Below are 25,438 nucleotides of genomic sequence, written 5' to 3' on the forward strand. Positions count from 1 at the left end.
TCCCTATAGTAGGTTATTTATTAGATTTTTAACGGTAGGATCCTAGAGTACGTAACCATGACCTCATTCTCCAGGAAGAAGGTAAGAGGTAGGAAGCGAAGTTACAGTTAAACATACATGTGTAAACTGACTAAAACAGAGTTTGTATTGGAGTCACAAAATACCAAAATTTTCATTTTTGCCAGTGACTGAGTTTGAAGTTTGATTTGGATGGGGGAAAGGCCTAATTTATTAAAAAATAGATGCAATACATTCTCTTCTTTCTCAGATCAAAACACTGCAAAACCACAAAGCAACAGTGGCAGCCCTGAACACAGGGGAAGAACCATGTGAATGGCTCATAGTTATGAGAACCTCTTCCTTTTATTTCTTGCTGCCTTCTTTATAAAATAAATTACTTGTAAATAATGTATTTACAAATTATAATACTCACACTATAGTGACTAGTCATGCCAAATCTAAATCCATGAAGAGCAGGGAGAAAAGTTCATCTGACAGGGTCTCAGCAGCATTTTATTGAAAATGTGAAACATTTTAACATTGAACTCTAAATGCAGCAGTTGTTTTGTTGTCCTTTGTCATTTTTCTTGTCTACTGAGAAGCTATCGAAAAGATTAAAGAGTGGGAATTCTATTAACATGTATGAGGAGACAATGTACAGTGTCCATTATTAAAAGGCACTTGCTCTCCTGCTTGCCTAAAGATAATACAAAAAACAAAACCTCCAAAACATGTCTGCAGAGAAAAGTGGTAATACCAAAAAAGATTAATATGCCCACAGAATACATTCATATTTTAAAAGACAATAATAAAGTTATGACCTAATAACTTAATCAGATGCTTCAATGACATAACTGAAATTGTGGAAGCCCATGAAACACTGAGTTTAAAGTCCTTGACTTTTTTTCCTTATTTAAAAAAAGAAGAAAACCCACACCAACATAAACCCCCACCAAACCAAACAACTAAAGAAGCTCTTCAAAGCTCTCTTCATCGGGGCACCACCACCAGTGCCACAACATAGTCATCCACTCCAGGGCAGAAGCAAATGTAATTCAACAAACCTGTCCTGCTACCAGTTCTTGATTTTATTTATTAACATTTGACTAGACATAATGCAACCCCAAAGCAGAATAATCATCAGGTAAAACTGTCTTTCAAATAGACAATCCCTCATTGTGTTTCTGCATTGCAGAGTGGTTCGAGTGCATATTCAGCCATAGGCTGAGTGCCACATTCAAAAAGAGTTTGAAAAGAGACAGAAAAATATAAGGAACCAGTAAATGAGTAGGCAAAAGTGATACAGTCCATATTTCTGGTCAGCTCCAATGTTTTGACTAGGACGAGGGGAGCTGGTTTGTCAGAGGAGGGACATGCAGAATTCATTTGCAGAAACACTGAACGCTTCCACCAAAATGCTTTCATCTCCCCACAGTTTAACAGAATTCATACAATCACATATGCCTGTGAAGTCAAACTAGTTTTCATCTCTTTTCTCCTGTCATGAAAGTAATCAGCCTCATATTTTCCTCATGGTGTCCTCTATATTCACAGCTTCAGAATATTTCGAGTCATATCTACCTCCAGTACCACTTAGAGTTCATCCTAGTGACAGGAAAATAAACAAGTTATTCTGAAAGTACAAATAAAAAAAAACAAAAACAAAAACAAAACAGGATTACTGGTGGGTTTTTTCTGTGATTTTAGACTTCTCTGTAGTACTAATTTCTCAATTGGAAACCTGCTTCTCTTAAATAGAATTCAGGGTACTTCTGAGTTAAAATGTCAATCCCATTCTTGCACTAATCAGCCTCTGTAATTTGGTGCCTGCTTGCTAAATCTAGTCTAAGGATGACACTTAAGGATACAGTACAGCTCAACCATCTTATGTTTAATGCAGCTGTCCCATGAACATCTATATGTCCTGTGGATATCTAAGTTCTGCTGGGTCTTGGCATAATTAGTGTTGCAGCTGCAGTATTCTCTGCTACACCTGTGGACAGGGGAGAACTGAGTTTGAATAAGTAACAGTAACCAAAACACGACTGGAAGTAAGATGTACCTGGTACTATTTGAAGATACAGCATTTAATATTTCACAAAGAGCAAATACTAACTTCATTTAAAGCAGCTATTCTTTACAATAATATCAGTCTTTTGCAAAAGGCCCCACAATAAGTATTCTTACCTTATTTCTAGATTTTTTTCTTTTTCCTTTATTTTGAATTGCTTCTAATTTTTCATTCAAAAGGTCAGCAATACCTTTTGCATCTCTGCTGTCTATATATTCCCCAAGAACATTTTTCTGGGAAAAAAATATATTAAAAATTGTGTAGCATTAACCATTCTCTACACCGAATAGAAAATCCGCTTACTTTCAGATAAAATTCAAGAGGAGTGCAGGGAGGAAGACAGGGTAGCTCTGGCAAGTTGATTTATGATTCACAGGTATATTTTTAGCTCCTTTTAAACAATGCTAATTATAGTAAGAACCACTCTTGGCTGCTAGTTTTCAAAATGACACAAGATTTGAACTACGTAGATTTTGTCTTGATCCTTACAAGAAACCTGAAATAGTTATAATTTTCTCACATTTATACAGCTCAGTAACGTAGACAACCATTACAAAGTCTGCCACTTTGTAATCTCTGTTCGTGAAATCTGTCTGTGTGGGTCGCTACTATGGAGAGCTGGAAAGCCATTCCTCCTCACCACAGAAAAGTCTCATTGAATTTGATGGGATTGGGGCAAGAAGGATTTCTAAAACTTTCCAAAATAGATTCAGTTAAAAAAAGAAAAGGAAAGTATAATTAAAACAATTGGTTTAACTATCGGAATGCATTGAATATTTCTCTTCAGCATTGATACATTTAAAAAGATGACTATAAGATTCTTGTAATTTAGTAGTTTTACCAGAATAAAGGCAATTTCCTAGACCTATTTGGATAATTTTCAATTTTTTAATTTATTACTACTGATCTGCTAGTAGCATATGTTGATCTCAGAGTCACAGTGATAATTGAAATGGTTTGATAAGGTTTATTTTTGAGACAGAACACAGTATTTTTAGTCATTTTTCAATCATAAAATCATTTTTCAAGTGATAATTATAATGAAATACTGCGATTACACTGAAAGAGATTTCTCCTTAGCCAAAACGAAGTTGTCCGTATTTCATTTGGAGAGAGACTTTTCCTGCTTTTGGGTAGCCAGTGGTAGAATTAGTTAAGGCTGAAAAACACTTTGTGACATGAGATCCCTGAAAAATTAAACCCTGGTTCTAGTTAAGCCCACATTTTACTGTTCTGTTACAGTAACAATGTGTTATTGAAAAGTAATAAACTTTACGTTATCATTGTCCTACTATTTTAAGTACTACTGAAATTTATTATTACTGCATCTCCAGAATATCAAAATAATGCATTTTAATATGTTACAGAAATAATCTCTTAAGTCTTACTGCGACATGAAATAGATCTACTAACAGTACCCATTCAGCAGCGCACACAAAGGAAACACTTTACCTTTGCTCCTTGGTAGGGGTAAAACTTAACAGTAGGGTAGGCTCTGATATCAGCTGTTTGACAGGTCTGAGCATACGCCTGACAGTCTATTTTTCCAGCTTTTACTTTTCCTTTAACATTCTAAAAAGAAATGCGTATTAGAAACAAACTTCACATTTCCATGGGTGACTAAGCAAATCATGAATAAGCCAGCAGCGCAGCTGGAAGTAAACAAAAAGTGTTGCTCATATCTTTTAAATATCTCAAGGCTAGTTGCCTGCTTGCTTCTCAGACTGTTAACCTTGTATGAGAAGTCCCTGCATGTTCAGCGGAGCACTACTACTTGAATTGAGGGCAAAGCACATCACGGTTCCAAAGGTCACCTCATCATAAGCTGAAATCTGTCCCCATAGAGGGTCTGTGCAAGGGACAATGCACACTGGCAAGTGGGACCTACAGGCGTGGACTTTCAGTGAGAAGGAGGCTCACTGGGGGTATGTGATTTTTGGATGATTGCTAAGAAAGAAAGTGCCAATCAATTGTATTTTAACCATTACCACTATAACAATCCGCTAATACAGTTAAAAACCTACCCTTGCAAGGATCTCAAATTCAGGAGCAAAACTTTGGCAAGGTCCACACCAAGGAGCATAAAAATCAATGACCCAGTGATCTTTTCCATTGAGAACTTTTTCTGTAAAACTCTGAGGAGTCAGGTCTACAGACACCTGTGGTAAATATCTGTGGAACAGAAAAATAACAGTCATAATCCATTCAAAACTTTAAAACATACCCAAATTCCATTTAAGCATAAGAAAAATTTCTGAAATAAAGAATATTACTAGTCTGAAAATCCCTACTTTTACCCTTTGTACTATAAGACAACTGCTTTGTAAAAGTGGAAGACAGAATAATAATATGGTCTTCAGAAAATGGGTTGACAGTAAGGAATATGGTATTTCTCCGTATTTTAAAAACTTGAATCAAAAGAGGTGGAAACTTTTAACATCTCAATTTGAGCAATACATATACCTGAATGTTTCTAATTCTTGATTTACAGAGCATTTAAACATTAATTTTTCCTAGCAAGCAAACTATATAAGCAGCTTGTGAACAAAGTTTAATGCAGTAACTCACCCCAATGCCCAGCCTCTCAGTGAATATGAATCTCTGTGCCATCCATTGTAGCTACTATTAAAAGATTAAAAAGAAAACAAAAATCCAGTTGCACAGTAGTTTGCATTGTTTGAAAAAACACTCCGTAGAGTGGAGATGACAAAATAATGAACTTAAATGCAGATGTATTAGGATGTATTTCTACCTCACTTTCAAATCTGAATAAATAAAAATCTTATTAATACAATTCAAAGATACAGAATTAAGGACTAGAAGATGAAGAGAAGAAAATTCTATGTCAAGAGAGCAAGAAACTTGATTTGGAGCACATAAGCTTTGATAGCTAGAATGAAAGATTTTCAGTAATAACTCCAGATAAAATTTCAGGCTCAAAGAAACATGAGAATTAAATTGAAACATCTTATATATTTCCTAATTTATGTTCATTCATTACAAGAACAGAGTTATTTTTTTATATATATATATATATATATATATATATATATATTTCCGTCAATGTGACAGTGGAAAAGCCAGGCAAACTGGTTACTTGGACTTCCAGGACATTTGCTTAGTTTTGAAATTCCAGTGGCAGGTTAGAAAAAAAGATTAATTCAGGATTCATATCCACTAATTTACAACTTTATAACGAAGTATTTTTCAATTACCTGGTCAAAATCTGACTTGATAGTTTTGGGTGATCTTTATTTTAAGAGACAGACTTCCTTATTTTTGCAGGAAATAGCTCACTCGTGATTAGGAATTTGGCACTTAACAGTCATATTCACCAACTTAGTTGTTTTCACCAAGAAAAATATATCTGCTTTTCAAAGAAACTTCTTCTAGAAGAACTGAGTAAAAGCAAGCATTCCAATGATTAAAGCTACTGAAGTCTACTGTTAAACACTATGATAGAGAGGCATTACAGTTTATTCTCTGCCAACACTTAATAGAACTTTCCAGTTTGTAAAATAATGAAGCAAAACATCTGCTATTTCAGATGGTTATCTATCTTTAAATATTCATGTGCTTCCCAAAATCCCTGGATCTTGGAACAGTACTGTGGAATAGAGGGGACAGGCTGTTTGGTTTTGGCCAGATTTTATTTCCCATAGAATTTTTTTTTGTTTTGTTAATGACTAATGCTTCCGCACTAATGACACAGTGAATGGGATAATAGAGATAGCACCTTTGCAAAAATTGTCTATCCTAACAGACCGCTGGCAGGGGGGATGATCAGATGGCTACATCACTGTTCCCTAAAGATAAAGCTGCAATCAATTAGGCCTAGTAGTATTTTTATATTATATGATTTAAATAATTGACTTTACAGGCAATTAAAGTTAGAAAACTGCAAATCAATAAATAACAAGAAATAAAAATTAAGATTCCTGAAGCAGTCTCAGTTCAAATTACTGAAATGAAATGGCATAATAGAATGGCACTAGTTTGAAGTAACAAAGTCAGTAATATCTAGCACAGTAATGTTATAATAGTAATATAAAAGTAATATCATAACATAATATAATAGTAATATAAAAGTAATACCGTAACAGCCTGCTTTAACAGCTGTGACTAGCCTTTTCTACAGAACGGAAGGTATTTATTTGTCTTGTTCCACATCATCTAACATTTCCCAAACTGAAGTAACCTACTTACAAATATTGATGAGCTGTGTTTGATTTTTGAGGGAAGAGTCTTATTTCAGGATATCCCCGAACATTTTCTTGGTGACAGAAAGAATAGTATTTTTGACAATCCACACTGCCTACGTTGATTAATCCATTTAACATCTGAAAAAAAAGAAGAAAACCTACAATCAAATATGCTAATCAATTGTACTACAAGTTCAGTAACGCTTCAGAATGTAAGTCTTAATCACTTAGTTGGGGACAAACACCCAACAAAAGAAACCAAGATTATCACATGGTTTTCTTCCTACCTGTAGGTGGGTCACTGGCACCTAATGAAAGGCAGCCAGCCAGGTGCATTCCTGTCATGCACATGTATTTGAGTATAAGCTGCCTGCACAGGGCTCATGAGGCACCTGCCTTGCCTCAAAGGTGCATATGAGTGATTATTTAGTATCAGAACTACCTGTTACCGTGTTTCATATCCTAGGCTCAGTAATTATGACAGTACGGATGTGCTATCGGTTGCACAGCTGACCTGTGTCTTGACCACACTATTTCTTGCAAAGGCCCAAACCACGTGACACGGGCAGGGAAGCTGATGATTACTGAACACGTACTACAGAGCTACTGACACTTCACAGACATTTGACTAGAATACAGAATCCTGGCGAGAACTCCTAAATGTCTGACAGTCATGGAATTTTTTCCAAAGCCCTGTCTTTTCTACCTAAAGTTTCTAGTTCAAATTCCTGGTAACGTGTCCAGGAAGACCCAGATGGTTTTCATTAAAGTAATACTACCTTTGCAAATGAGAGAACATTGTAATGACCCTGCAAAACAAGAACACCCTCCCCAATCCCAACAATTCCATATTGATGTGTGTGTAATTCAGCTAACTGACAATGAGCCTTGAAAGTGTATGTTTAACATTTCTTTACTTTCAGTGAAGAAAACGAGAGCTCAGAAAAGAGTCTTCCTAGTACAGGAAATAATTAAGATGCAGAAGACCGAATTCCTTTAACCTGAAATTCAAGTCAGAGGTTTCCCCAAGGTCTATGTGCTATCCTAAAGATGACTAATGATCATAAAGAATACTGAGAATAAATCGGCAAATTATTTCAACCAATTCTTATTTATGGACAAATGTGGTTTTTTCATATTTTGTCTTAAACAAATGCAGAGCTGTTGTCTATATAAAGCACTAAGCATCGATGAAAGTTAGCTACTCTGAATCTTTTCTTGGAAAACACACATGTATCAACAGGAAAAAACTGGCATACAACATCGATGTACTGAACTTTTAAAAAATTAAAGAAAAACGTTGTATTTGAAACAATATAAAATTGTCGTCAGGTAAGAAGTCCCTGTTTGTCCCCAGTATTAATCACTAGTCTTTCTTGGCTGACAGATCTCTAAGACAGCAGTTGTACTATCTCAATAATTGCACAGAAGAAGACTCAGAAGCAGAGAAATATTTGAATGTCACTTACTCTGGCCATTTTTTTCCATTCTGGCATTAAAGCCTGACAAGGTCCACACCATGGAGCGTAGAAGTCAACCATCCAGATTTCCTCTCGTTTTCTTCTCTGAACTAATTCGACAAATGTCTCTGGTGTTAGGGAGACCACCGATGGATTCCTAAGATCCTAAAGTGAAGACAGCTTATATACATACTTTGCAAGAACAAATTATCCCGTATCCAGTGCCATCACATACAAACAGACTGTACCAAATCCTGGGAATGTTCGTCTTTTAGTGAAATATGCTTGATGCTGTGGTAGGGAGGACTCCATGCCACTGAAAGGCATGGAAGCATCAGAAATCATCCCTTCATTACAATCACATGCCTGATTTGTTGAGGAAAGTGATCAAAAAACTATAGCCAGGCTGCAAAAGTTTTCTACCTCTTCTCCAAAAAGGGCCGCAAAAGGCAAGAAATTCAGCTTCCTTGGCAAGAACAGGCATTATGAGACTCAGCCATGCTGTTTAGGCTGTCAACACCATACGTATTCTTCTGGTGCACTAGGGGCCTCTGGATAGCAGCTGAAAAAGACTATGTCCACCTGTTCCTGCATGTGTGCTATTACACCTGCTTTTCCTGGGCTACCTGGAGAGAACAAATAGTCTCTTCAAAGAGCAGAAAACACTCTGCGGATCTAGCAGTGAGAGAACCTGAATGCTGGAGGAAAGATGGGTGCCAGAACTCTGGCAGCAACAATGACAAGTACCAACGATTTGCAGTTCAGCAAGTTAAGACAGACCAAGAAACAGCTGAGAAGCATGGAGGGCAGCAAGCTAATTGACAAAAATGTGAACCTCCTATGTTAAGGTGTGTACGTGAGGCATTTTCACTGTAATATTGTAGCACTTCATGCCTTTAATTTCTTTATCCTGTCTATGAGATAGAAATCATTACTATTACTCTGCAGATTGGAAGGGATCTTAAGTTATTTGCTAATGATCTCGAAGAAATTACTCGACAGAGTAGGAAATTATTCCATCAGGTGTCAAGTCCCAGACGGACAGTTGCTGGATCACTTCCCTTGCCCAAAAGGTTGGGTTTTTCCCCACTCTTTATCTTACTAGTCTTATTATTTTTAAAAAATAAAAATCTTGGACTCTTCCAACTAAAGAACAAGTTTGTGGATAAGCTGCATACAGAGCATGCAATGAGAATTATAATTTACATACCTCTATAAACTCTAAGATCTGCTCAGCAGAGTGATGTCCTTCATATTCATGAACATCAGACTGATTGAACACAACTGTTGTTGGATAAGCTCGAATGTTATGCTGACAAAAACAAACAATAAGAAATTGCAAGGAACGATTAGGCTTCTTGTACTTTAACTGCCATTGGTATCAGTGGCTCACAACTGCTAAGCTGTACAGTTTGTACAGTACAACTGCTCAGACTTAGATGCAAATGGGAGTTTGAAACAATACAAATCAGTACAGGTAGGTTGCCAATTGTATTCAGAGATGGCACAGTTTGTTCTGAATTTGAAAACCAGCCAGTAGTCCTTTTGCTGTGCTCCACAATAAAGGAATTAATCCATGGGCCTTCTAAGCCTTAACTTTAAAGCTATTCCCAGTCTTCAGGTGCAAATACTTGTACTGTATGAATAACAGTATTGTTTACTACTGAATACAGATGCTTCAATGATTTGAATTCTTCAGTGTGTAAATACATCTAAATAAAACAAAAAAGTTTGTCCTTTTTTGCTTATTTTTCATGTGTTTTAAGATGTTCACATTTTAAAGATAAATAAAACATTAATGTAAAAAGCTCTTGTGAAAATTAAAATAAAAAAAATTTCCTGCCAGTTGCAGGAAAGCTGTCAAAATGTGGGATTTTCTGGAATTCAGGAAAAGTAATGACAGTAATTTCTACCACAATAAATTCACTGAAGTAAAAGTTAAGTAAATTTAAATATGAAAAACTAGTCAAGATTTTTTTTAAATTAATTCCATTACTATATCTTTAAATAAAATGCAAATTGGTAAATAATAAACTTTCTTTTAATTTGAAATTGATCCTGCACTACTTAAGCACTATAAAACAAAAAGCAAAGCCAGTTAAGGTTGAACTGAATTAGAAGTGGTTTTGCAGACACCTTCAAAGAGCATTATATCAGTATAAAACTTGTGTTTTAAAATATTTTACTGGTTTTTAAACTTCTATGTGAAGAACAAAAGAATGCATGTACATATGTATATACACACTAGGAAAAACTTTCTGGGTCTGCTTTAATTCTTTTTTTCCTCTTAAAAACCCCAGGAATTATTAAATTCTGACACTTCCAGAGTCTTCCAACAACACTATGAAATCAGAACAAGGTGTGACTTGTATTTTGCATTAATATATTATCTGTAGTGGTTACATAGTTTGCTCCTTTGAAAACAATGATACAAGTGTCCCTTTTTGTTTACTACCCTTTAAGAAAGTAATATTAAAGAACAGGCATTGTCTGCCCCCATCCCACTGCCCCAACTAGAAGAAAAATAATATTCTTTGAAAGGATTTTTTTTTTTTTAAAAAAGTTTCTGCATCTTACCATGTTGCAAAGCCCTTCATGGACAGTACAGTCTAGTGTTCCAAACTTAAGCTGACCATAAAGATGTTTTGATGCTTTTCTCAGCTCTGGTAGCAAAGCTCGACAAGGAGGACACCACTAGAAAATAAAATGCAAGTAAGTGCAATTGCTTTCCCTGCAGTTGGCTCTCAAGAGAACGTACACGGTTTGAGATGAATAATATGCTGCTCTGACCACAGACTCCACTCAATACAAAACCCACACGGACTAGGAACTAGTGCTGCCAAGGAATGAGAAATTACAGTACCATCTCATGATGACGGAGGACACTTTCAAGATACTGGTAGTATTTTGTTACATAGTTACCTAACAGATTTTAGAAGAAGGGAAATGTAGATACTACATATTTACCGGTGCAAAGAAATCCACTAGCCATGGTTCCTTCTCTTTGTCAGGAAAATTCTGAGGTCCCAGTGTGATAACATGAGAGTTGACGCTCTCTTTGGCAAATGCAACAATGTCATATAAGATCTTCTTTCCTTCAAATGTAAATGTAAAAAGGAAAATTTATTCTTCTCTATGAGAGATTTCGTTAAAAAAACCTTAGCCGCAGCAACACGAGTCCCGTAGTTCCCTTGGCTGATCTTTAAACATGGCGTGCCTAAATAAATTAGACAGGTACTGGCTTGCTTTTTCACAGGATGACAATGTTCAACTGTCCTAACCTACACAGGAAAGACATACTCTAGGTGATAGTTGATATTTGGCTAAATATTAAACTGGATATTTACCCAATATTAGCCAAATAAATGTTTTATCCAAGACATAACATGTTTTTGTCAAATAAAATCACTGGTTTTTTTGAATGGTCTGTTGGCTGTTATACCATCTTACTAGTGTTTGTTGGAATTAAAAGTTACTATTCTAGATACACTTGCCTTGGCAAAGGTATTGAAAACTTCAAGCAAAATAAATTATATTGGTAAGTCACAGCTATTTAGGTGTAACTGAAGTTCCTGCTGACACAGCTCCAGTGGGCAAAGATCAAATCTCTTCATACCCTTCAACATACTTGTCAGCAGAAATGAGAGTCTGTGTCTTGAAATGAACTGAGAATAAGAACTTCAGGGTAACTAAATCTGAAGTCACTGCACAGTGACTTAGTAAGATTTATTTTTGTTCTTAGATTTTGAACTGTTGAAGCCCTTCAACACAGCATATTAAAAAGCTTTTAAACTGCTGAAAGCTCTTCAACACGGCATATAAAAAAGCTTGATTCTTTCGCATATTCATTGTTATGAATACTGGAGCAAGATGACTTGCAAATGCTCTAGATGCCATCTATTTTGTAAATAGTAAACCAAACCATTCAGAAAAGAAGGTATGCACTGTAGTCCTATGTATTTCTCTTACATTATTTGTAACCTATGCCATTATAAAGAGATCTAAAAATGCTGTATGTATATAACCCTTTCTTGGCTTCTTTGCAGGAGGGGGAACTGCAAAAAGTATAGAAGGCTTTTCCCAGCAGGAACCATTAAATGTATGAAATCATCTTTCCCTCTTAGATACAACTGATCTTTTCGAAGCAGTCAAAAACTTTCCTCCTTTATTACAGTACTGGGGTTGAAACTTAATTCTAGCAAGCTGTTTCTAATACTTCAGAGGCTGAAAAATGAGAACTTCATCTTGCATCATTGCCTTGTGATGATGCATTCTGGATGAAGCTACACCTATTGCTGCAAGCTACAGGTTTTGCTTCAGGCTCAGTTCTTCAACCAGTATGTTTGAATCCTTTCAGCGGTACATAGTAACAAAGTTCCAACCTTTCCTGGAAGGAAACTACTACTTTGGAAATGAAAGTAAGTGGTAAAAGTCTCAGTACAGATTTTCTTGGATGTTAGCCAACAAAACATGGAACTAGTTTTAGTGCAGTGAGACATATAATCAAATCCTGAGCTTCTCAGCTTGGCAGCACGGTGTAACTAGCATGTTAGGCCTCTGTGAAGTGTGTGCCTTACACCACTGTGGTTATCCTACTCAAAGTATAAGCTGTCCTGATCAGCTTCAGAGATTTCATTTGTATGTAATTGTGTAAATGACACTGAAACAGGCAGGATAATAAAGACAAAATAAATCCCTTGGCTTGCCCAGGAAAAAAAACCCAGGAATTGGTAGGTTTGTTCAAGGCTACAGTAAGGTCAGAGGAAAATTAGCAAATACCAGAACTACAAAACGGTTCTTTGGGAAAACAAATGCACTTGGCCAAAGATAGTGTCATCTCAAAGGGATTATGTAATGACTTGAATTTGTCAAAGTTTCCCTTACCATGATGAATTTCATAATCTCCAGTTCCTTTTCCTTTGAAGACTGCTAAACAAGGCTGATAGACATATAGTTTGTTGCAGATGGTTGGTGAAGAAAGACAGTCAAACTTGCCAACCTAATTAACAGACAGTGCCATTTTAATTACAGTATCCTAATTTATATAGATTAACATATTTTGAAAGTCAGTAAGAGTAAGGAAGAAAAGGTAAAAATATGGAAAAGTAAGCAGAGGTCTTAACTATGACGTTTGAGGAAAACTACTAGCACAGCTGTATTAGGTTGCTTGCTAATTTTTAAATTAAAGGCCAAAATGGGGAATAAAATCTTAAAAGAATCCTCTTTTTTTCGCCCTCTAATAAAATAGCAAGGACGCAAAAAGACACCTAAAATAGATTTGACATTAAAATTTTTCTAGTCAATGCAACAATTTTTCAAAAATTCATACCTCAGATTAACACAATCCATATGTCTTCAGTACAAAGTTTGAATTTGATTTTTTTATTAAGAAAACTTTCAAGACAATTATAGGGTTTTGTGAATAATTAAAATAACGTTTCATATACATTTGTTGTTGAAGTGTTAACTTTTAATTGTTAACTGAATGAGATCTGCAGCATTTCCCATGAGAGAGCAGATTTAAAAGATAAATATTTCCTAACTACTTTTAAATGATTCAAACTGTATGGGAAACTTCACTGCTTGCTTTAAATTAAAAATTTTATGACAGATATACCATATGAGAGTATATCTCTTTCAGTACCACAGGTGATAGTAACAGCTGATAATAATGAAAAACATAACTTGTTCTCTGAATGTAAATGGTACTTCACATTAGATGAGTGAGCACTTACCTGAATATGTTCATCTTTAAGTAAAAACTTAAGTTTCTTAAATTCCTGTACATTTGATTTATCACTCTCCCCAAACTGGAAGAAAAGCAGCCATCGGTGATGAGCCAGATGGTCCTTTAAATAAAGGAACAAAACAAAACCACACACAAAAAAATTATTCCCAACTTACACTAACTTGTAAATTCCTTTTGTTTTACAAAGGCAAACACTCAATTATTCAGCTGATCTCCAAATGACCTCCTACACTAAACAAATTCTTTCATGTAGTCCTGCCACTAAATTTCCTTTTACTGTCTTGTAAGAGGGAAAGAGGAAAAAAAATTCTGAAAAAAAAGCTGGATACACGCTACCTTCTACACTTTTTGTTTCCTTTTGCGTTTCCTGTTGTAGATCAAGCTGGTAAATGCTATTACAAGTATGAAAAGAGGTTTCTTCTTCTTTTTCCTCTAAGACATGAGTAACATTTATGACTCCCAATTTCAGTTCATACATAACTTATCATGGATCAACAAGTTTTTTTTTTTCTCTCTTACATTACTGACAAAATTTAGAACATTCTCTACAATGTAGTCAATTTTTAAAATACTTTGCAATTGTAACTTTCAAGTAAGTTGCAATAGCAATTTCTGTGGTTTTCTATTTTCCTATTAAATAAAACCCCTCCCTTGCTTTTGTTTTTTTGCTAAACAACAAAAGTAAACACAGACAAACAATGTTAAATAATTTTGGCTACAAAGAAAAAAAGTAATTTTCAGTTAAACAAATATTAGGTTGTTGTGTCAACAGGATTTGAAAGTGTAAAAAGTAATGATAAAGATACAAAAGTACATTATTTAAAGAAATCTTAATTTTTTTTTTAAATTTACCTCTAACGATGCTGCAGAGATAACTTCAAAGTCCGGCAGATGCTGCATTACTTCCTGATATATTTCTCTGGCATCCAAGGACTTAAGAAACTAGGAAAAAAGGTTAACTGTGTTTACTATAAGGAATTACAAACATCAACCTGACTGTTGATGATTAGTACTCAAAGTGTCAGGGAAATTATTCTGATTTGTTCCTTGCCGTCAACTGAAGGGTACAGTTAATAACATGTTATTTGATCGACTTCTTTTGCATATATATAATTTAACAAACACCCCTCTCAGAATACTGCTTTTTAGCTTTTCCTACAATATTAAACTCAAAATATCACATTTTGTCAAAATGGGGGCTAAAATTAAAATTTCAAGCCAAATTTGACAATCAAGTTGATCTTCAATCTAGTCTTACAGCCTTCCTTAACTGTACTGTACAGATATGCAAGTTTTAGTAATTTAAAAAATTTAGGAAGTAATATGAATCAGTAACTCAAGAGTTGGTAAGTTACAAGGTTGAAAGTAAGTAGGTTACAAATTTAATTTCCTCCTTTTAAAGATACAGGTAACAGTAGTGACAATAAAGGAACAAGCTGTGCTTCAAACTGAAAAGTGTCTCCCATCAATTAAGGAAGTTAAAACTACCACACAAACCCAGGAGGAGGTTGCAATATTAGAACAGGGCTGAACAATACAATCCATACTGACAGACATCGTAGGAGTACTTTTATCACACAGCAGTACTCCGCTCAGAGTAGTATTTCTCAAACTCGTGATACCCAGGGCACACTCCTTCTGGAATAAAAATGTGGGGCATGTGGCAAATCACAGAACTGTAGAGTTGTTTACGTTGAAGAACACCTTTAAGATCACCACGTCCAACGGTTAACCTAGCACTGCCAAGTCCACCACTAAATCACGTCCTTAAGCATTATATCTACCGCCAGGGCATTAAAAGACCACTTCCCTGGGCAGCCTGTTCCGATGCTTGAGAACCCTTTCAACAAAAAATCTTTTCCTAATATCCAATCTAAACCTCCCCTGGTGCAACTTGAGGCCATTTCTTTTTATCCTATCGCTTGTTACTTGGAAGAGGAGACCCCCAAATTTGCCCCGGATAGCTGGGTAGCAGAGCAGCTTTAGAACTAGCTCTTGGGCCTGTCACAGAGCACATCCCACCCCGTGTTCCCACAGCTGCTCGTGGAGGCTCCTGAGGTGGCTAGGCAGAGCTCCAGGCTGCAGCATGCTCCTGTTCACTCTTCAAGCACACCAGCAAACTGGGGACCGCTGCCTTAGAAGCCAGGAGGGATACAAACTCATACCAGGGCATCCAAGCTTAGAAGAAAAAAGTATCTTTTCAATTGTATATAATCAGTCTGAAAATTATTTACACATTCCTTTGTCATCACCTTATTTTATCTAGATACAGAACAGTTGAGGAACAACTCGTACCAAAACACCTCCTTTCTCTTTGTTATTTATGGTGGCTCCAGGTGGAAAGTATGCTGTAGTACTAGATGAGATATCTAAATTATCACAAAGCTCACCCTGGGTGCCACAGTCCATCCAGCCTACATTAACAAGACCTTCCTGTAAGAAAAAAGAAAAATAAATAAAACCACAAAACTGACACAAAACCAGAGAAGATTATTTTTCAATTTCAGGGTCAGAAATGTTTTTGAAAATCCCAACAGAAACAATTATATACAACATTGAGAAAATGGAAGGAAATCACATTGTAATTCATTAACTAACATTCATTCATATTTCATAAAATTATCTTACGATTTAGTGTTATTCCAATTGCTAGTAAGTCAAAGATATATCACTCTTCTCTTCTGAAAGTTAATGGATGAAAACTTGGTTCCACTAAGCTCAATGAGAGTTTTAGCTACAACTTGAAGCTTTCACTTCTGTTAATTTGTTTTAAATATAACAGGTAGTGCTTTCAAAGTGAAACGCTGCTTACCAACATGCCAGCTAGCTTAAGGCGCGTTTGGTAACTCAAGCAATCTGCAAAATAGAAGTGATTTATTTACAACATAAACCTTCAAATTATTAATGCACTAAACCTACTCTTGTTTAAAATTACCCCTTTCCTCCCTAAAAAGGTGACCATTTCAAAGGGCACACTTCCTGGCTATTCATCCAGTATTTCAGTGACTTGAAGTTGTAGTATCTAGTAATTAACACCTGATGGTTGTCTAATCTTAAGTTAAAAATAACGTGAATAACATTGTCTTGCTTCATCAACAGAGTTGTCATTAAAAAAAACCCTAGTATTTTATTTGCTATACCAAGACTGACCTTTAAAATGTCTTCAAGATCAATGTTCTAAAAAAAATAACCCCAAGAGGTATTTATACATTGACTTCAAATGAGATTTCAATGGAAAGACCAATTTTCTGTGATTCAAATCATAACTCACTATAATAAATACATCATATGCTGTAATTACCCATCCAGACTTTCAATAGTTACCTTCTGATGCAGATTTTTTTCTGAAATAAGAATATGCATCAAGCTCACTTTAACTGGACCGAAGTTGAAAATTTAATATCAAAAGGACTGCAACTTGAAATCAAGCTATTTACAAATGCAAATCCAAGACTGCAGCTCTAGTTATTCAGTTCACAGAACAAAGGTCTCTTTGTAAGAAGGAGAAATCTTTATTTGTCAAAGGTGTAGCACATTTACTTAGCTCTACCAGCTAACCAAGGCAACTTTCTCATACACTGTATCCAATACTGATCCCAACTTTCTCATACACTGTATCCAATACTGATCCCAAGAAATTCAGTGATAAACAGCTACAAAAAAAAATGCAAATCTGAACTCCGTCATGACATCAGTAGTAAGAGCCAAAACTATGTCTAAACCTAATTTAAGAGAAAATACTGATGTAATTTTTTGAGCATTGGTGATTTAAAGTGGAGATACATCCTTTCTTCTACTCAGCTACCATGACAAGCTGACATGTTCTTATCCGGTATCTCTCATTTGAGCCCGAGCTGGAAAGTTAGAGGCCTTTTCTGGCAGTTCCCTTCCTGAGGGGTTACACTTGTGCTTCTGTAATGTCACATAAGTCATTAAAGCAGCACTCAATAGCATAATCTTTCTATTAACACCCCTTTTGTCAAACTGCCTCTGAAATGGAGCTTAAATGACCCACAGTCCAAGTACTGTGATCATCTAGGATCTTTTACAGCTTTTATTTGAAGCAAAAGGGATTATGCCACTATCAACATTAGTACTTTTTTCTGTCTGCCTTATTTGGAAAGTTCTTAATACACCTACCCCCACGTTCAGCACAGAAGGTGATCAACCAACCAACACCAGAAGCAAATGAAGTTTCAATGGCATTAACGAAGTTTCCTAAGAGTGAAACAATTTGCATCAGTTTGAGACTAAACATGACTATGAAACAAGGTTTTATATGTATATTAGCAAATTACAGACAACTTTTAAATCTCAAAAATAACACTTAGCAACAGTTGATAGATTCTGCCACATTTTATACTGTAAAAGCAATTTCAAGAACAACTCAAGCAAAACACGTGAACATTACCTGCCCATAACTCAGTGACTATGCTTGTAACATATTGCATGGCGAAGTTCTTCAAGCTCTCTTTCGACCTGTCTCCATAATATTTCACTGGTTGCTATAGAAGACAAAAGAATAAAGAATGTTTGGAATTTAATTTTTATATACATTTTGTAATGTGATTTCTTTCCTAGTCCAGCAACACAAGGATAATTTAGTCTTAGAAACACCAACTCCCAATGATTATATTTCTATTTAAATAAAAATTGCTTGCATCAGCCCATTTAGTGTATGCACAATTTCTATGTTCAACTTCTCAAATCTTATCACTGTGAAAACATAACCAACTATTCAAGTGCAATTTGTACACCACCCCTGGCACCACTACTTAGCAAACAGCTATAAAGCATGATGTACGTAATGCAGCTAGCATGGAGGAAATGTTATGGAAGGAATTTCCAAGTTTCTTTAGGTACATGGTCATATTCTTTAGACTCAAAAAAACCAGACTATTCTTTGTATTTGAAAAAGTCCATTACAATACTGTAAGAGAAACTGTTCAGATAGACTTGCTGCTTTGCTACAGCACCGCTGCTGACAGTATCTTCCCAAATCAGAAGTGGTATGTTGCACAATAAAATGATTCATAAAAACTACTGTATAAACCGGATATCTATTTTTTAAGTTAACTTTCTAAATCAAATTAGCAAAGATGAAGAAAGAGAGAAGTAGTATATTAAAAGGAAGTAATATATTAAAAGGAAGATCTTTTTTATAAAAGATCTACGATTGAACAAGTATTAAAGAACTACTCTTCCAGATTCCAATCTCTCTAAAAATGCTCTAAGTTTTATCACTCACCATTCCAGTTTTGAAAACATACAGACTGGGATAACTGTTAATCCCTTTAATTCGACAAAGCATTCTATTATCGCCACAGTTGACAGCTCCAATGCGTATTACTCCATCCATCTCCTTGGCAAACTCCCTCCACTAGAAAAAAAGGGGGGAGAAAAGGATATAATCCTATACAGGTATTATGAAAAATCAGCACATCTTTTATTCCTGGCATCTTGAATTGCTGTCTTTGGTTTCAGTGTAAGAACTCACTTCATTAAGTTTTATGCTGCTAAAAGCAATGAATTTTCCAAGTATGTTTGCTTGTTACACATACCGTAGGTGCTAACTCATGGCAGTGGGAGCATCGAGGAGAATAAAAATTCACAAACCACAGCTCTCCTGAGTTAACAGCAGCATCTAGATAGAGAATAGAATTTTAAGTAATGCAAATCTACAATGTAGTTATATCTATAATGTAAATTTGTCCTATATTGTTTTCCCTAAAAGCTGAATTAAGTATTTATGTCACAGTTAGTAACAGTAACTCGGATGGGATAAAGATTGCACCTCACTTGCACATACTAGCTGCCATAGGCAAGTGCAAAAAAAATAACTGTATTTCAGAGGATATCAGCACCCTGACTTTCAACGTCTGTTCTATTAATTAAGAATAAATGTACTCTCTTCAGATTAACCTAGCTGAAACGTGTGATAGCATAAATCCGGTTACCCTTAAAATAAAAAATGACTTCTGAAAGATTTTTACTCGCTAGAACTTTTCATTTCCTTATATCACTTTATGTATTTTCTAGGTTCCACCAGGCAATCTTTTTATGTAGAATCCCTCTCTAATAAGTGAAAAAGCAATTAAAAAATCCAAGTTAATATAATTACTAGAAAAGTCAAGGAAAACATAATTAAATACTCTTGCTTCTAAAAGAAAACAGCAGCAACAAAATATACACACATAGAGGTTATCAGCTTGAATTACATGGCTTTCAGTCTCTCTGGTTTTGGATATAATTTTTATAGTGAATTTTCCAAGTTATATTTGCCTATATTAAAATATCCTTACAAAGAATGCACAGATTCAGCAAATCAATTAACCAAAGTAAGACCAGGTTCTCATGGAGAGCATCATGAGGCTCTGCTGTTAGAACAGTTTACAAAACTGTTTCAGCATGTAGATCCAGTCTGTCTGTACAAAGCAAACGGTACTCAAAATGCAGATGAAAAATCCAGTATTTTTTCTCTCTAGTCTCTTTTAGTTATGAACAGCTGTAATTTTAAAATTAAAAAACCTGGATGATATCCCCACTGACAGTGTTGTCTTTCTAGACCTTGTTTTACTTCGCTGTGTTTTTAATATCTGGTTATCACCTTCTGCTCTTGAACCTCTTGTGCAAGGCACAATTGACTGGATTAAAAAAAAATAAAAATACAAATATAATAGAAAAGTTAGAAAAAGTAGTTAGTTATAAATAGAAAAATAGAAAAAATCAAGTGAATTTTTAAACAAGAGACCAAAAAAGATAGTAATGATAAATTAGGAGAAACAGAATTTTAATTCAAATAATTTCTTCTTACAGATCTCACAAAATACCTTTCAAGCTAATCTAAGCTGTTTATTGATATTGATCTGCTTACTAACTAGTGTTTACCAGGAAGCGTTACAGGTGGGTTTGTTTTTCTCATCTGAAGATTATTTTCTGACAGTTTTTTTGCATAGATATGCAATAGAAGTCTATATCTGTACAGCTCAGAATGTAAAAATTATTTCTTTGGGTTGCCATGTTGTCAAACATAGAGCTATTTATTTAAAACTTACCGAATTCTCCTCTATCCAATGTTATAATTTCAAGATCATCATCATAAATACCTATTAAAAAAACACACCAATAATTGCTTTTTATTTTTGCCATCTTTAAAACAAAGACACAAACTATCATCTTATTCACAAGACAGAAGGCAGTACACAAGTTGAAACAGTAAGCTGGCAAAGAGTTTGGCAACAAAGCTGTATTTGTTTAGTAATAGGTAAACTTAGTTTATTTAATCTCTTGCTAACTCCTGCACCCTCATGCTAGAAAAGTCACCATCAGAACAGAACAGTTCTTTTGTTGTTTAAGTAGACCAGCCACCAAGTGAGCAGAGAACTTGAACTACCACTGTTACAGCAAGACTGTTAGAAATAACATCAACCAGTTGTCAGGTCAAAATCAAGAAGCTTCAGCTCTCAGTGAGACTGCTATACATGTAACATCTTGAAGCTCTCACTTCTCTCAGCCTCTGGTTATCCTAACTATTTAGATCACAAAGGTGTTTCAGCCACAAGCTTTTCCACTAACAGCACTTGTTATATAGTAGAATACTATAGTACAGTATAGTACAGAATACACAGTAGAATAAAGCGGACAGAATAAAGGTAAGGAAGACAGCTTTTCTAAAAGGCTAACCAGTCCTACCCAGAACATCACTGCAAAACAGTCTACTACTTCAAGTATGCACGAAAGGCAGTGCAGAGACCAGAAATACTATTAGACAGCATCATATTATGCTACTATAGCTACAGACCTTTTACAGTACCTAACATGGTGAGATGCCATTTCACCTGAGGTATACACTGATTAAATGCAAATAAACAATGAGAGAAATTAATTTCCAAAGGTGACAAGGTACTTTTTATATTACTATCCATTTATATATCATGTAATATAATATATATGATCATCTGTGTATAGATATACAAAATATCTGTATATTTGCATATACACACACATATATAAAAACATAGATACAGAATACAGACACTCTCCAAACTACTGGTTAATAGACATTCAAGAAAATTGTTTCTCAATCAAGCAATGCAACTTCAGTCAGGTAAAATTTCTTAAATCTGTTTATCTGAAGTTTTAGGATAATTTCCGTATTTTCCTGTGACAGCTGTACCTCTGGTTTATCCAATTTCAATTTGCACAGGCATTCATTTTTTAGAGATTGGGACATACTAAATCAAACCACATAAGAAAAAAATTTTGCCAAGGTGGGCGTTCATTTCAGCTTTTTCTTTAATATCAATCAAACCATGTTCTTCAGCTCCCTATTTTAGCTTACTCAGCAGCTCTGAGAACAGTTTATCCCAGCCTTTCCCTACAACTACCTAAAAATGTGTTGAGACAAACATTAAATAACTTGTCTCAAGATCCTTTTAGGTATGATTCCATTACTATTCTTCCATTTTCTACTACCTCTTTACCGATCTGATTGTATAACTGCATATAAACCAGGCTTAGCAGTGCAAAAATCTCTCAAAATCCACTTCAGCATACTTTATCTAAACAGAAAACATCTTCCTGCATTGAAGAGTCAAAAAGACGACTGATGAAACACTAATACTGGAATTTAAGTGAAGGAAAAAAAACGGCTTTGCACTTTAAAAAAACCCAAGAAGTTAGATAACCGAATAAAAAGGTAAGCAGCAGGAACAAAAGGCTAGACAAACAGAGTATTACATTTTTGGTACTTTTGGGTAGACTTTTAACAGGGTAAATAAAAGACTGGGTCCACAGAGAAAATGACAGCTACAGGAGAACAACCGAGTGGGCAGAAATTTGGAGGACACATCAGAAATGCATAAAAAGATCTGAATATTGCCTTTACCTGTGACTGGTGTAAGCAAATCACAAACGTACATCGTAACTTACCAAAATCATAGCGATAAAAGTGCCAGCTTTCATAACGACCTCCTTGCTGCTGATCTTCAAGACCTTTCTCTCCGTATTTATCATACTTCTTCCGCAGATCTTCATCTTTAAGTACCTCATACGCTCTATTTATTTTCAAAAAATTTTCATGTGCATTTGGATCATTCTATGTAAGGAAAACTATAATTAGTAAGTAATCAATAAACCATATTGTACATATAATGCTGAGAAAATAAGCTTTGCAAGTGTTTTTATATCCCTACTAAAGATGTCAGTTGTGATGGAAGCAGACATTACACTGGGATCTCCCAACAAACTACAGTAAAGTTTTCCTTTCCTGAAGCCAGATGCATCTTCTCATTTCTTCATCCTCACTAAAGTACCAACTGAAATACAGAACGAACTGGTAGGATGTTGTAACATTCTCCAGTGACCCCTCTTCTTTCAACTCTTGCTTCAATGGAAGGGGAAAAAAAATTAAGTACTCAAGAATGAAGACACACTATTTTCTCTATAATGTTTTCAACTCCCCTAGAATCCACACTCATTTGAAAATCTCTGACCTAAAGACAGGTTCGTCCCTTCTGATCTTATGGTGTAGACAGAGGCACCCTTTTTTATTTGAAAAGCATTTTGGTTCTAGGTACCTTTAGAACTAAAACGGTGAAAAATCTGCAGACGCATTTTGAACCTGCAGTTCGGGTTCTAAGCTGGTGCAGTATAAAAGTGATGAGCAAAATCTGTAGCGTTCTCCCACCCTTTTAACTTCTGCTTACATCCTTCATTCAAAAGATACTTTTTCTTAAAGATTCTTAAGGTATTTACCTAGATACATAGGAAACTAATTACTATTGTGGAATTTGTGTAATGGCTACATCTTCTGTGTATCATCTTTAACACCGAAAATAATCTGTTGACAAATCTTTAGTAGTATTTGCATCTTTGGAAACTACAGAATCTGTTTATTCTGAAAGTATCAACATAGGGAAAACAAAACTTGCAATTAATAACTACAAGTTGGAATTTCTAACTCTGTTGAAATTTGGCTCTCTCTTTCAATCTCAGAGGCTCCAACATACTCAGTGCAGGCAGGCCCTGAGCTCATATGGTACATTACTGTCCTCTGGGGCTCTGTGCGGATGCAGTTGCACACATAAAGATCCAAATCCTCGTATTTCTTGTGAATTTCTAATTATTTCAGGAAATCGTGAGGAAAAATTGATGATGTTTAAATTTAAAAGTGGTTCCTTTGTACTTCAGAAAACATGGTAGCATAAACTGAGCCATTCCCAGTTTTTTCTCTAGTTACTCTACAGCTCCTTATTACCCTCCCTCGTTAAGGCTTGGCAGTCCCAGGATTTCTGCTTTGTCCTATTCAATACTTGGACACTGATATCAGTCTCAATGACACTTCATGTCAGGGAAACAGTAAGTTCCCCTAAGCTAAAGTTTACCAGCCAGGTAATATGGTACAGACCTAAGTTTTCCGCTAGTTACAAAAACATAATCGAGAATTAAATGATCTCAACACCTTTTTTCACTACAGCAATTTAATACTGCTGAAATTCAACACAACCACATATGACCAGTCTACCCCTTTCTGTAAGTTTCTTCTGCAGAAAATCTGAGCTGAACCACATTACCACGCAATTACTTTACTTCACAAGAACAGAGAAACATTTTAGATAAACTAAACCCACTTTCTGTTTAAACATGAAGATCCATTAACTCAACAACTTTGACCTGCTGAAGATGCAACTTACCTGATTTTTATCAGGGTGCAACTTTAATGCCAGTTTTTTGAACGCTTGTCGTATTTCTCTACTACTTGCCTCTTTGGATACTCCAAGTAAACTATAGTAGTCCTGATCAGTGCACACAAAAACTATTACACATACTGAAAGCAGCAGTAAAGATCTTTTGAAGTATCTACTATAATCTCCCTTGGAAACTAGGAACTCCATTAGGAAGCTTTTGGAAAGTTTACAGGTTCTGATTCAAGCAGGTGTTGGGAAGAGTCTCCAGTAAACGCGCCAGCATTCAGATACACGGGTGTTCAGCCTATTTATGACGGAGCTCTTCAAAATGATGGTTGTCCTACTCCATGTCACAACTCTCGCAGAAGTTACAACCTGTAAGAAGAGGGAGAAACGAGCAATTAAGTACATTCTCCTACTTCTTCAGGTAAACACACAACAGCAAAGAACCCCACTGCCAGCTTGTGAGGACTGCCCCTGAAGTTCCCTGATGGCCAGTGACCTGCTCTCCGGAGCGACAGGCCACCTCTATTGCCTGCATGGGGAGCGGGGTAATCGCGCAGAGCTTTACGAACGACACCGAACACCGGCCGCTCACACACGGGAAGAGGGCGGTTTCAGCAGCGCTCACTTTTCCTTCAGACTCACTATGAGCGCCGCGGCGGGACGCGGCTCCCCGGGGGCCGGCCGGCCGCCAGCCCGCAGCCGCCGCGGGGCGGGGGCCCGCCGTCAGGCCCCTGGCGGGGAAGGCCGGGCAGCCGCCGCCGGCCGCCCGCGCTCGGCCCGACGACCCGCGATTGGCCCCGCCACGGCGAAGGGGGCCGGCGGGACGCAGGGATGCGCCGCCGCCTCCGGGAGGGCCGCCGGGTGCCGCCCGCCGCGGCGAGGCCGGAGGTAACGGCGCCGCGAGGCCGGGAGGCGGCCGGAAGAGGGGGTGGGCGGCGAGGGGCCGTCGCCGGGGCGGGGTCGCCGCGCGGCGCCCTCCACGCTGGCGCGGCCGCGGTACCGGGCGAGCTCCGGGGAGGTGGCGCGGCGCTTACCGGGCTGCAGGGAGGGCAGCGGCGGCGGCGCGGCTTGGCGGGAGCCGGCAGACGGAGCGGGCCGGGCGCGGAGCAGCATGGGATGGCGGCGCCTTCACCCCGGCGCCGGGCGGAAGGGCGACCGGCGGCGGGATCCGGCGCGGGGCCGGAGGCGGGCGGGGCGGCTCCGGGGCTGACGTGGCCGCCGCGCCCGCCTCGGGCGGGGGGCTCGGCTGCTCCCGGCCGCTC

General features: G+C 36.8%; 2 protein-coding genes across 3 annotated transcripts in view; one reads left to right on the forward strand and one right to left on the reverse strand.

Moving 5' to 3' along the window:
- DNAJC10 (DnaJ heat shock protein family (Hsp40) member C10) lies at nucleotides 1-25,351 on the reverse strand. The gene is made up of 23 exons (XM_080400262.1): nucleotides 25,211-25,351; nucleotides 24,177-24,545; nucleotides 22,414-22,579; nucleotides 20,538-20,588; nucleotides 19,044-19,126; nucleotides 18,731-18,862; nucleotides 17,894-17,987; nucleotides 17,623-17,700; nucleotides 16,295-16,338; nucleotides 15,778-15,915; nucleotides 14,335-14,424; nucleotides 13,469-13,582; nucleotides 12,618-12,732; nucleotides 10,701-10,828; nucleotides 10,311-10,427; nucleotides 8,944-9,045; nucleotides 7,743-7,898; nucleotides 6,278-6,411; nucleotides 4,640-4,693; nucleotides 4,096-4,243; nucleotides 3,524-3,643; nucleotides 2,188-2,304; nucleotides 1-1,605 (listed from the first exon to the last, which is right to left on the reverse strand). The coding sequence occupies exons 2-23, from the start codon at nucleotides 24,375-24,377 to the stop codon at nucleotides 1,594-1,596; spliced, it is 2,394 nt and encodes a 797-aa protein (XP_080256388.1). The 5' UTR covers nucleotides 24,378-24,545; nucleotides 25,211-25,351; the 3' UTR covers nucleotides 1-1,593.
- Nucleotides 24,555-25,438, forward strand: part of PDE1A (phosphodiesterase 1A) — a 225,990-nt gene continuing 225,106 nt past the window's right edge. For both annotated transcript variants that reach the window (XM_080400265.1, XM_080400267.1), the window contains exon 1: nucleotides 24,555-25,064. The gene's annotated coding sequence lies outside the window, so the exon portion shown is untranslated. The remainder of the gene's footprint in view (nucleotides 25,065-25,438) is intronic.

Source organism: Falco punctatus (assembly GCF_963210335.1).
Source record: "Falco punctatus genome assembly, chromosome: 8".
Lineage (NCBI taxonomy): Eukaryota > Metazoa > Chordata > Aves > Falconiformes > Falconidae > Falco > Falco punctatus.

Bases quoted from the DNA above. Each gene is read 5' to 3' on its own strand.
- DNAJC10 (XM_080400262.1), bottom strand. From the start codon at position 24,377: ATGGAGTTCCTAGTTTCCAAGGGAGATTATAGTAGATACTTCAAAAGA. The intron at 22,580-24,176 runs GTAAGTTGCATC...TTCCTTACATAG, and splicing joins TGCACCCTGATAAAAATCAG to AATGATCCAAATGCACATGA. The intron at 3,644-4,095 runs GTAGGTTTTTAA...ATTTCTTTTTAG, and splicing joins AATTTGAGATCCTTGCAAGG to AATGTTAAAGGAAAAGTAAA.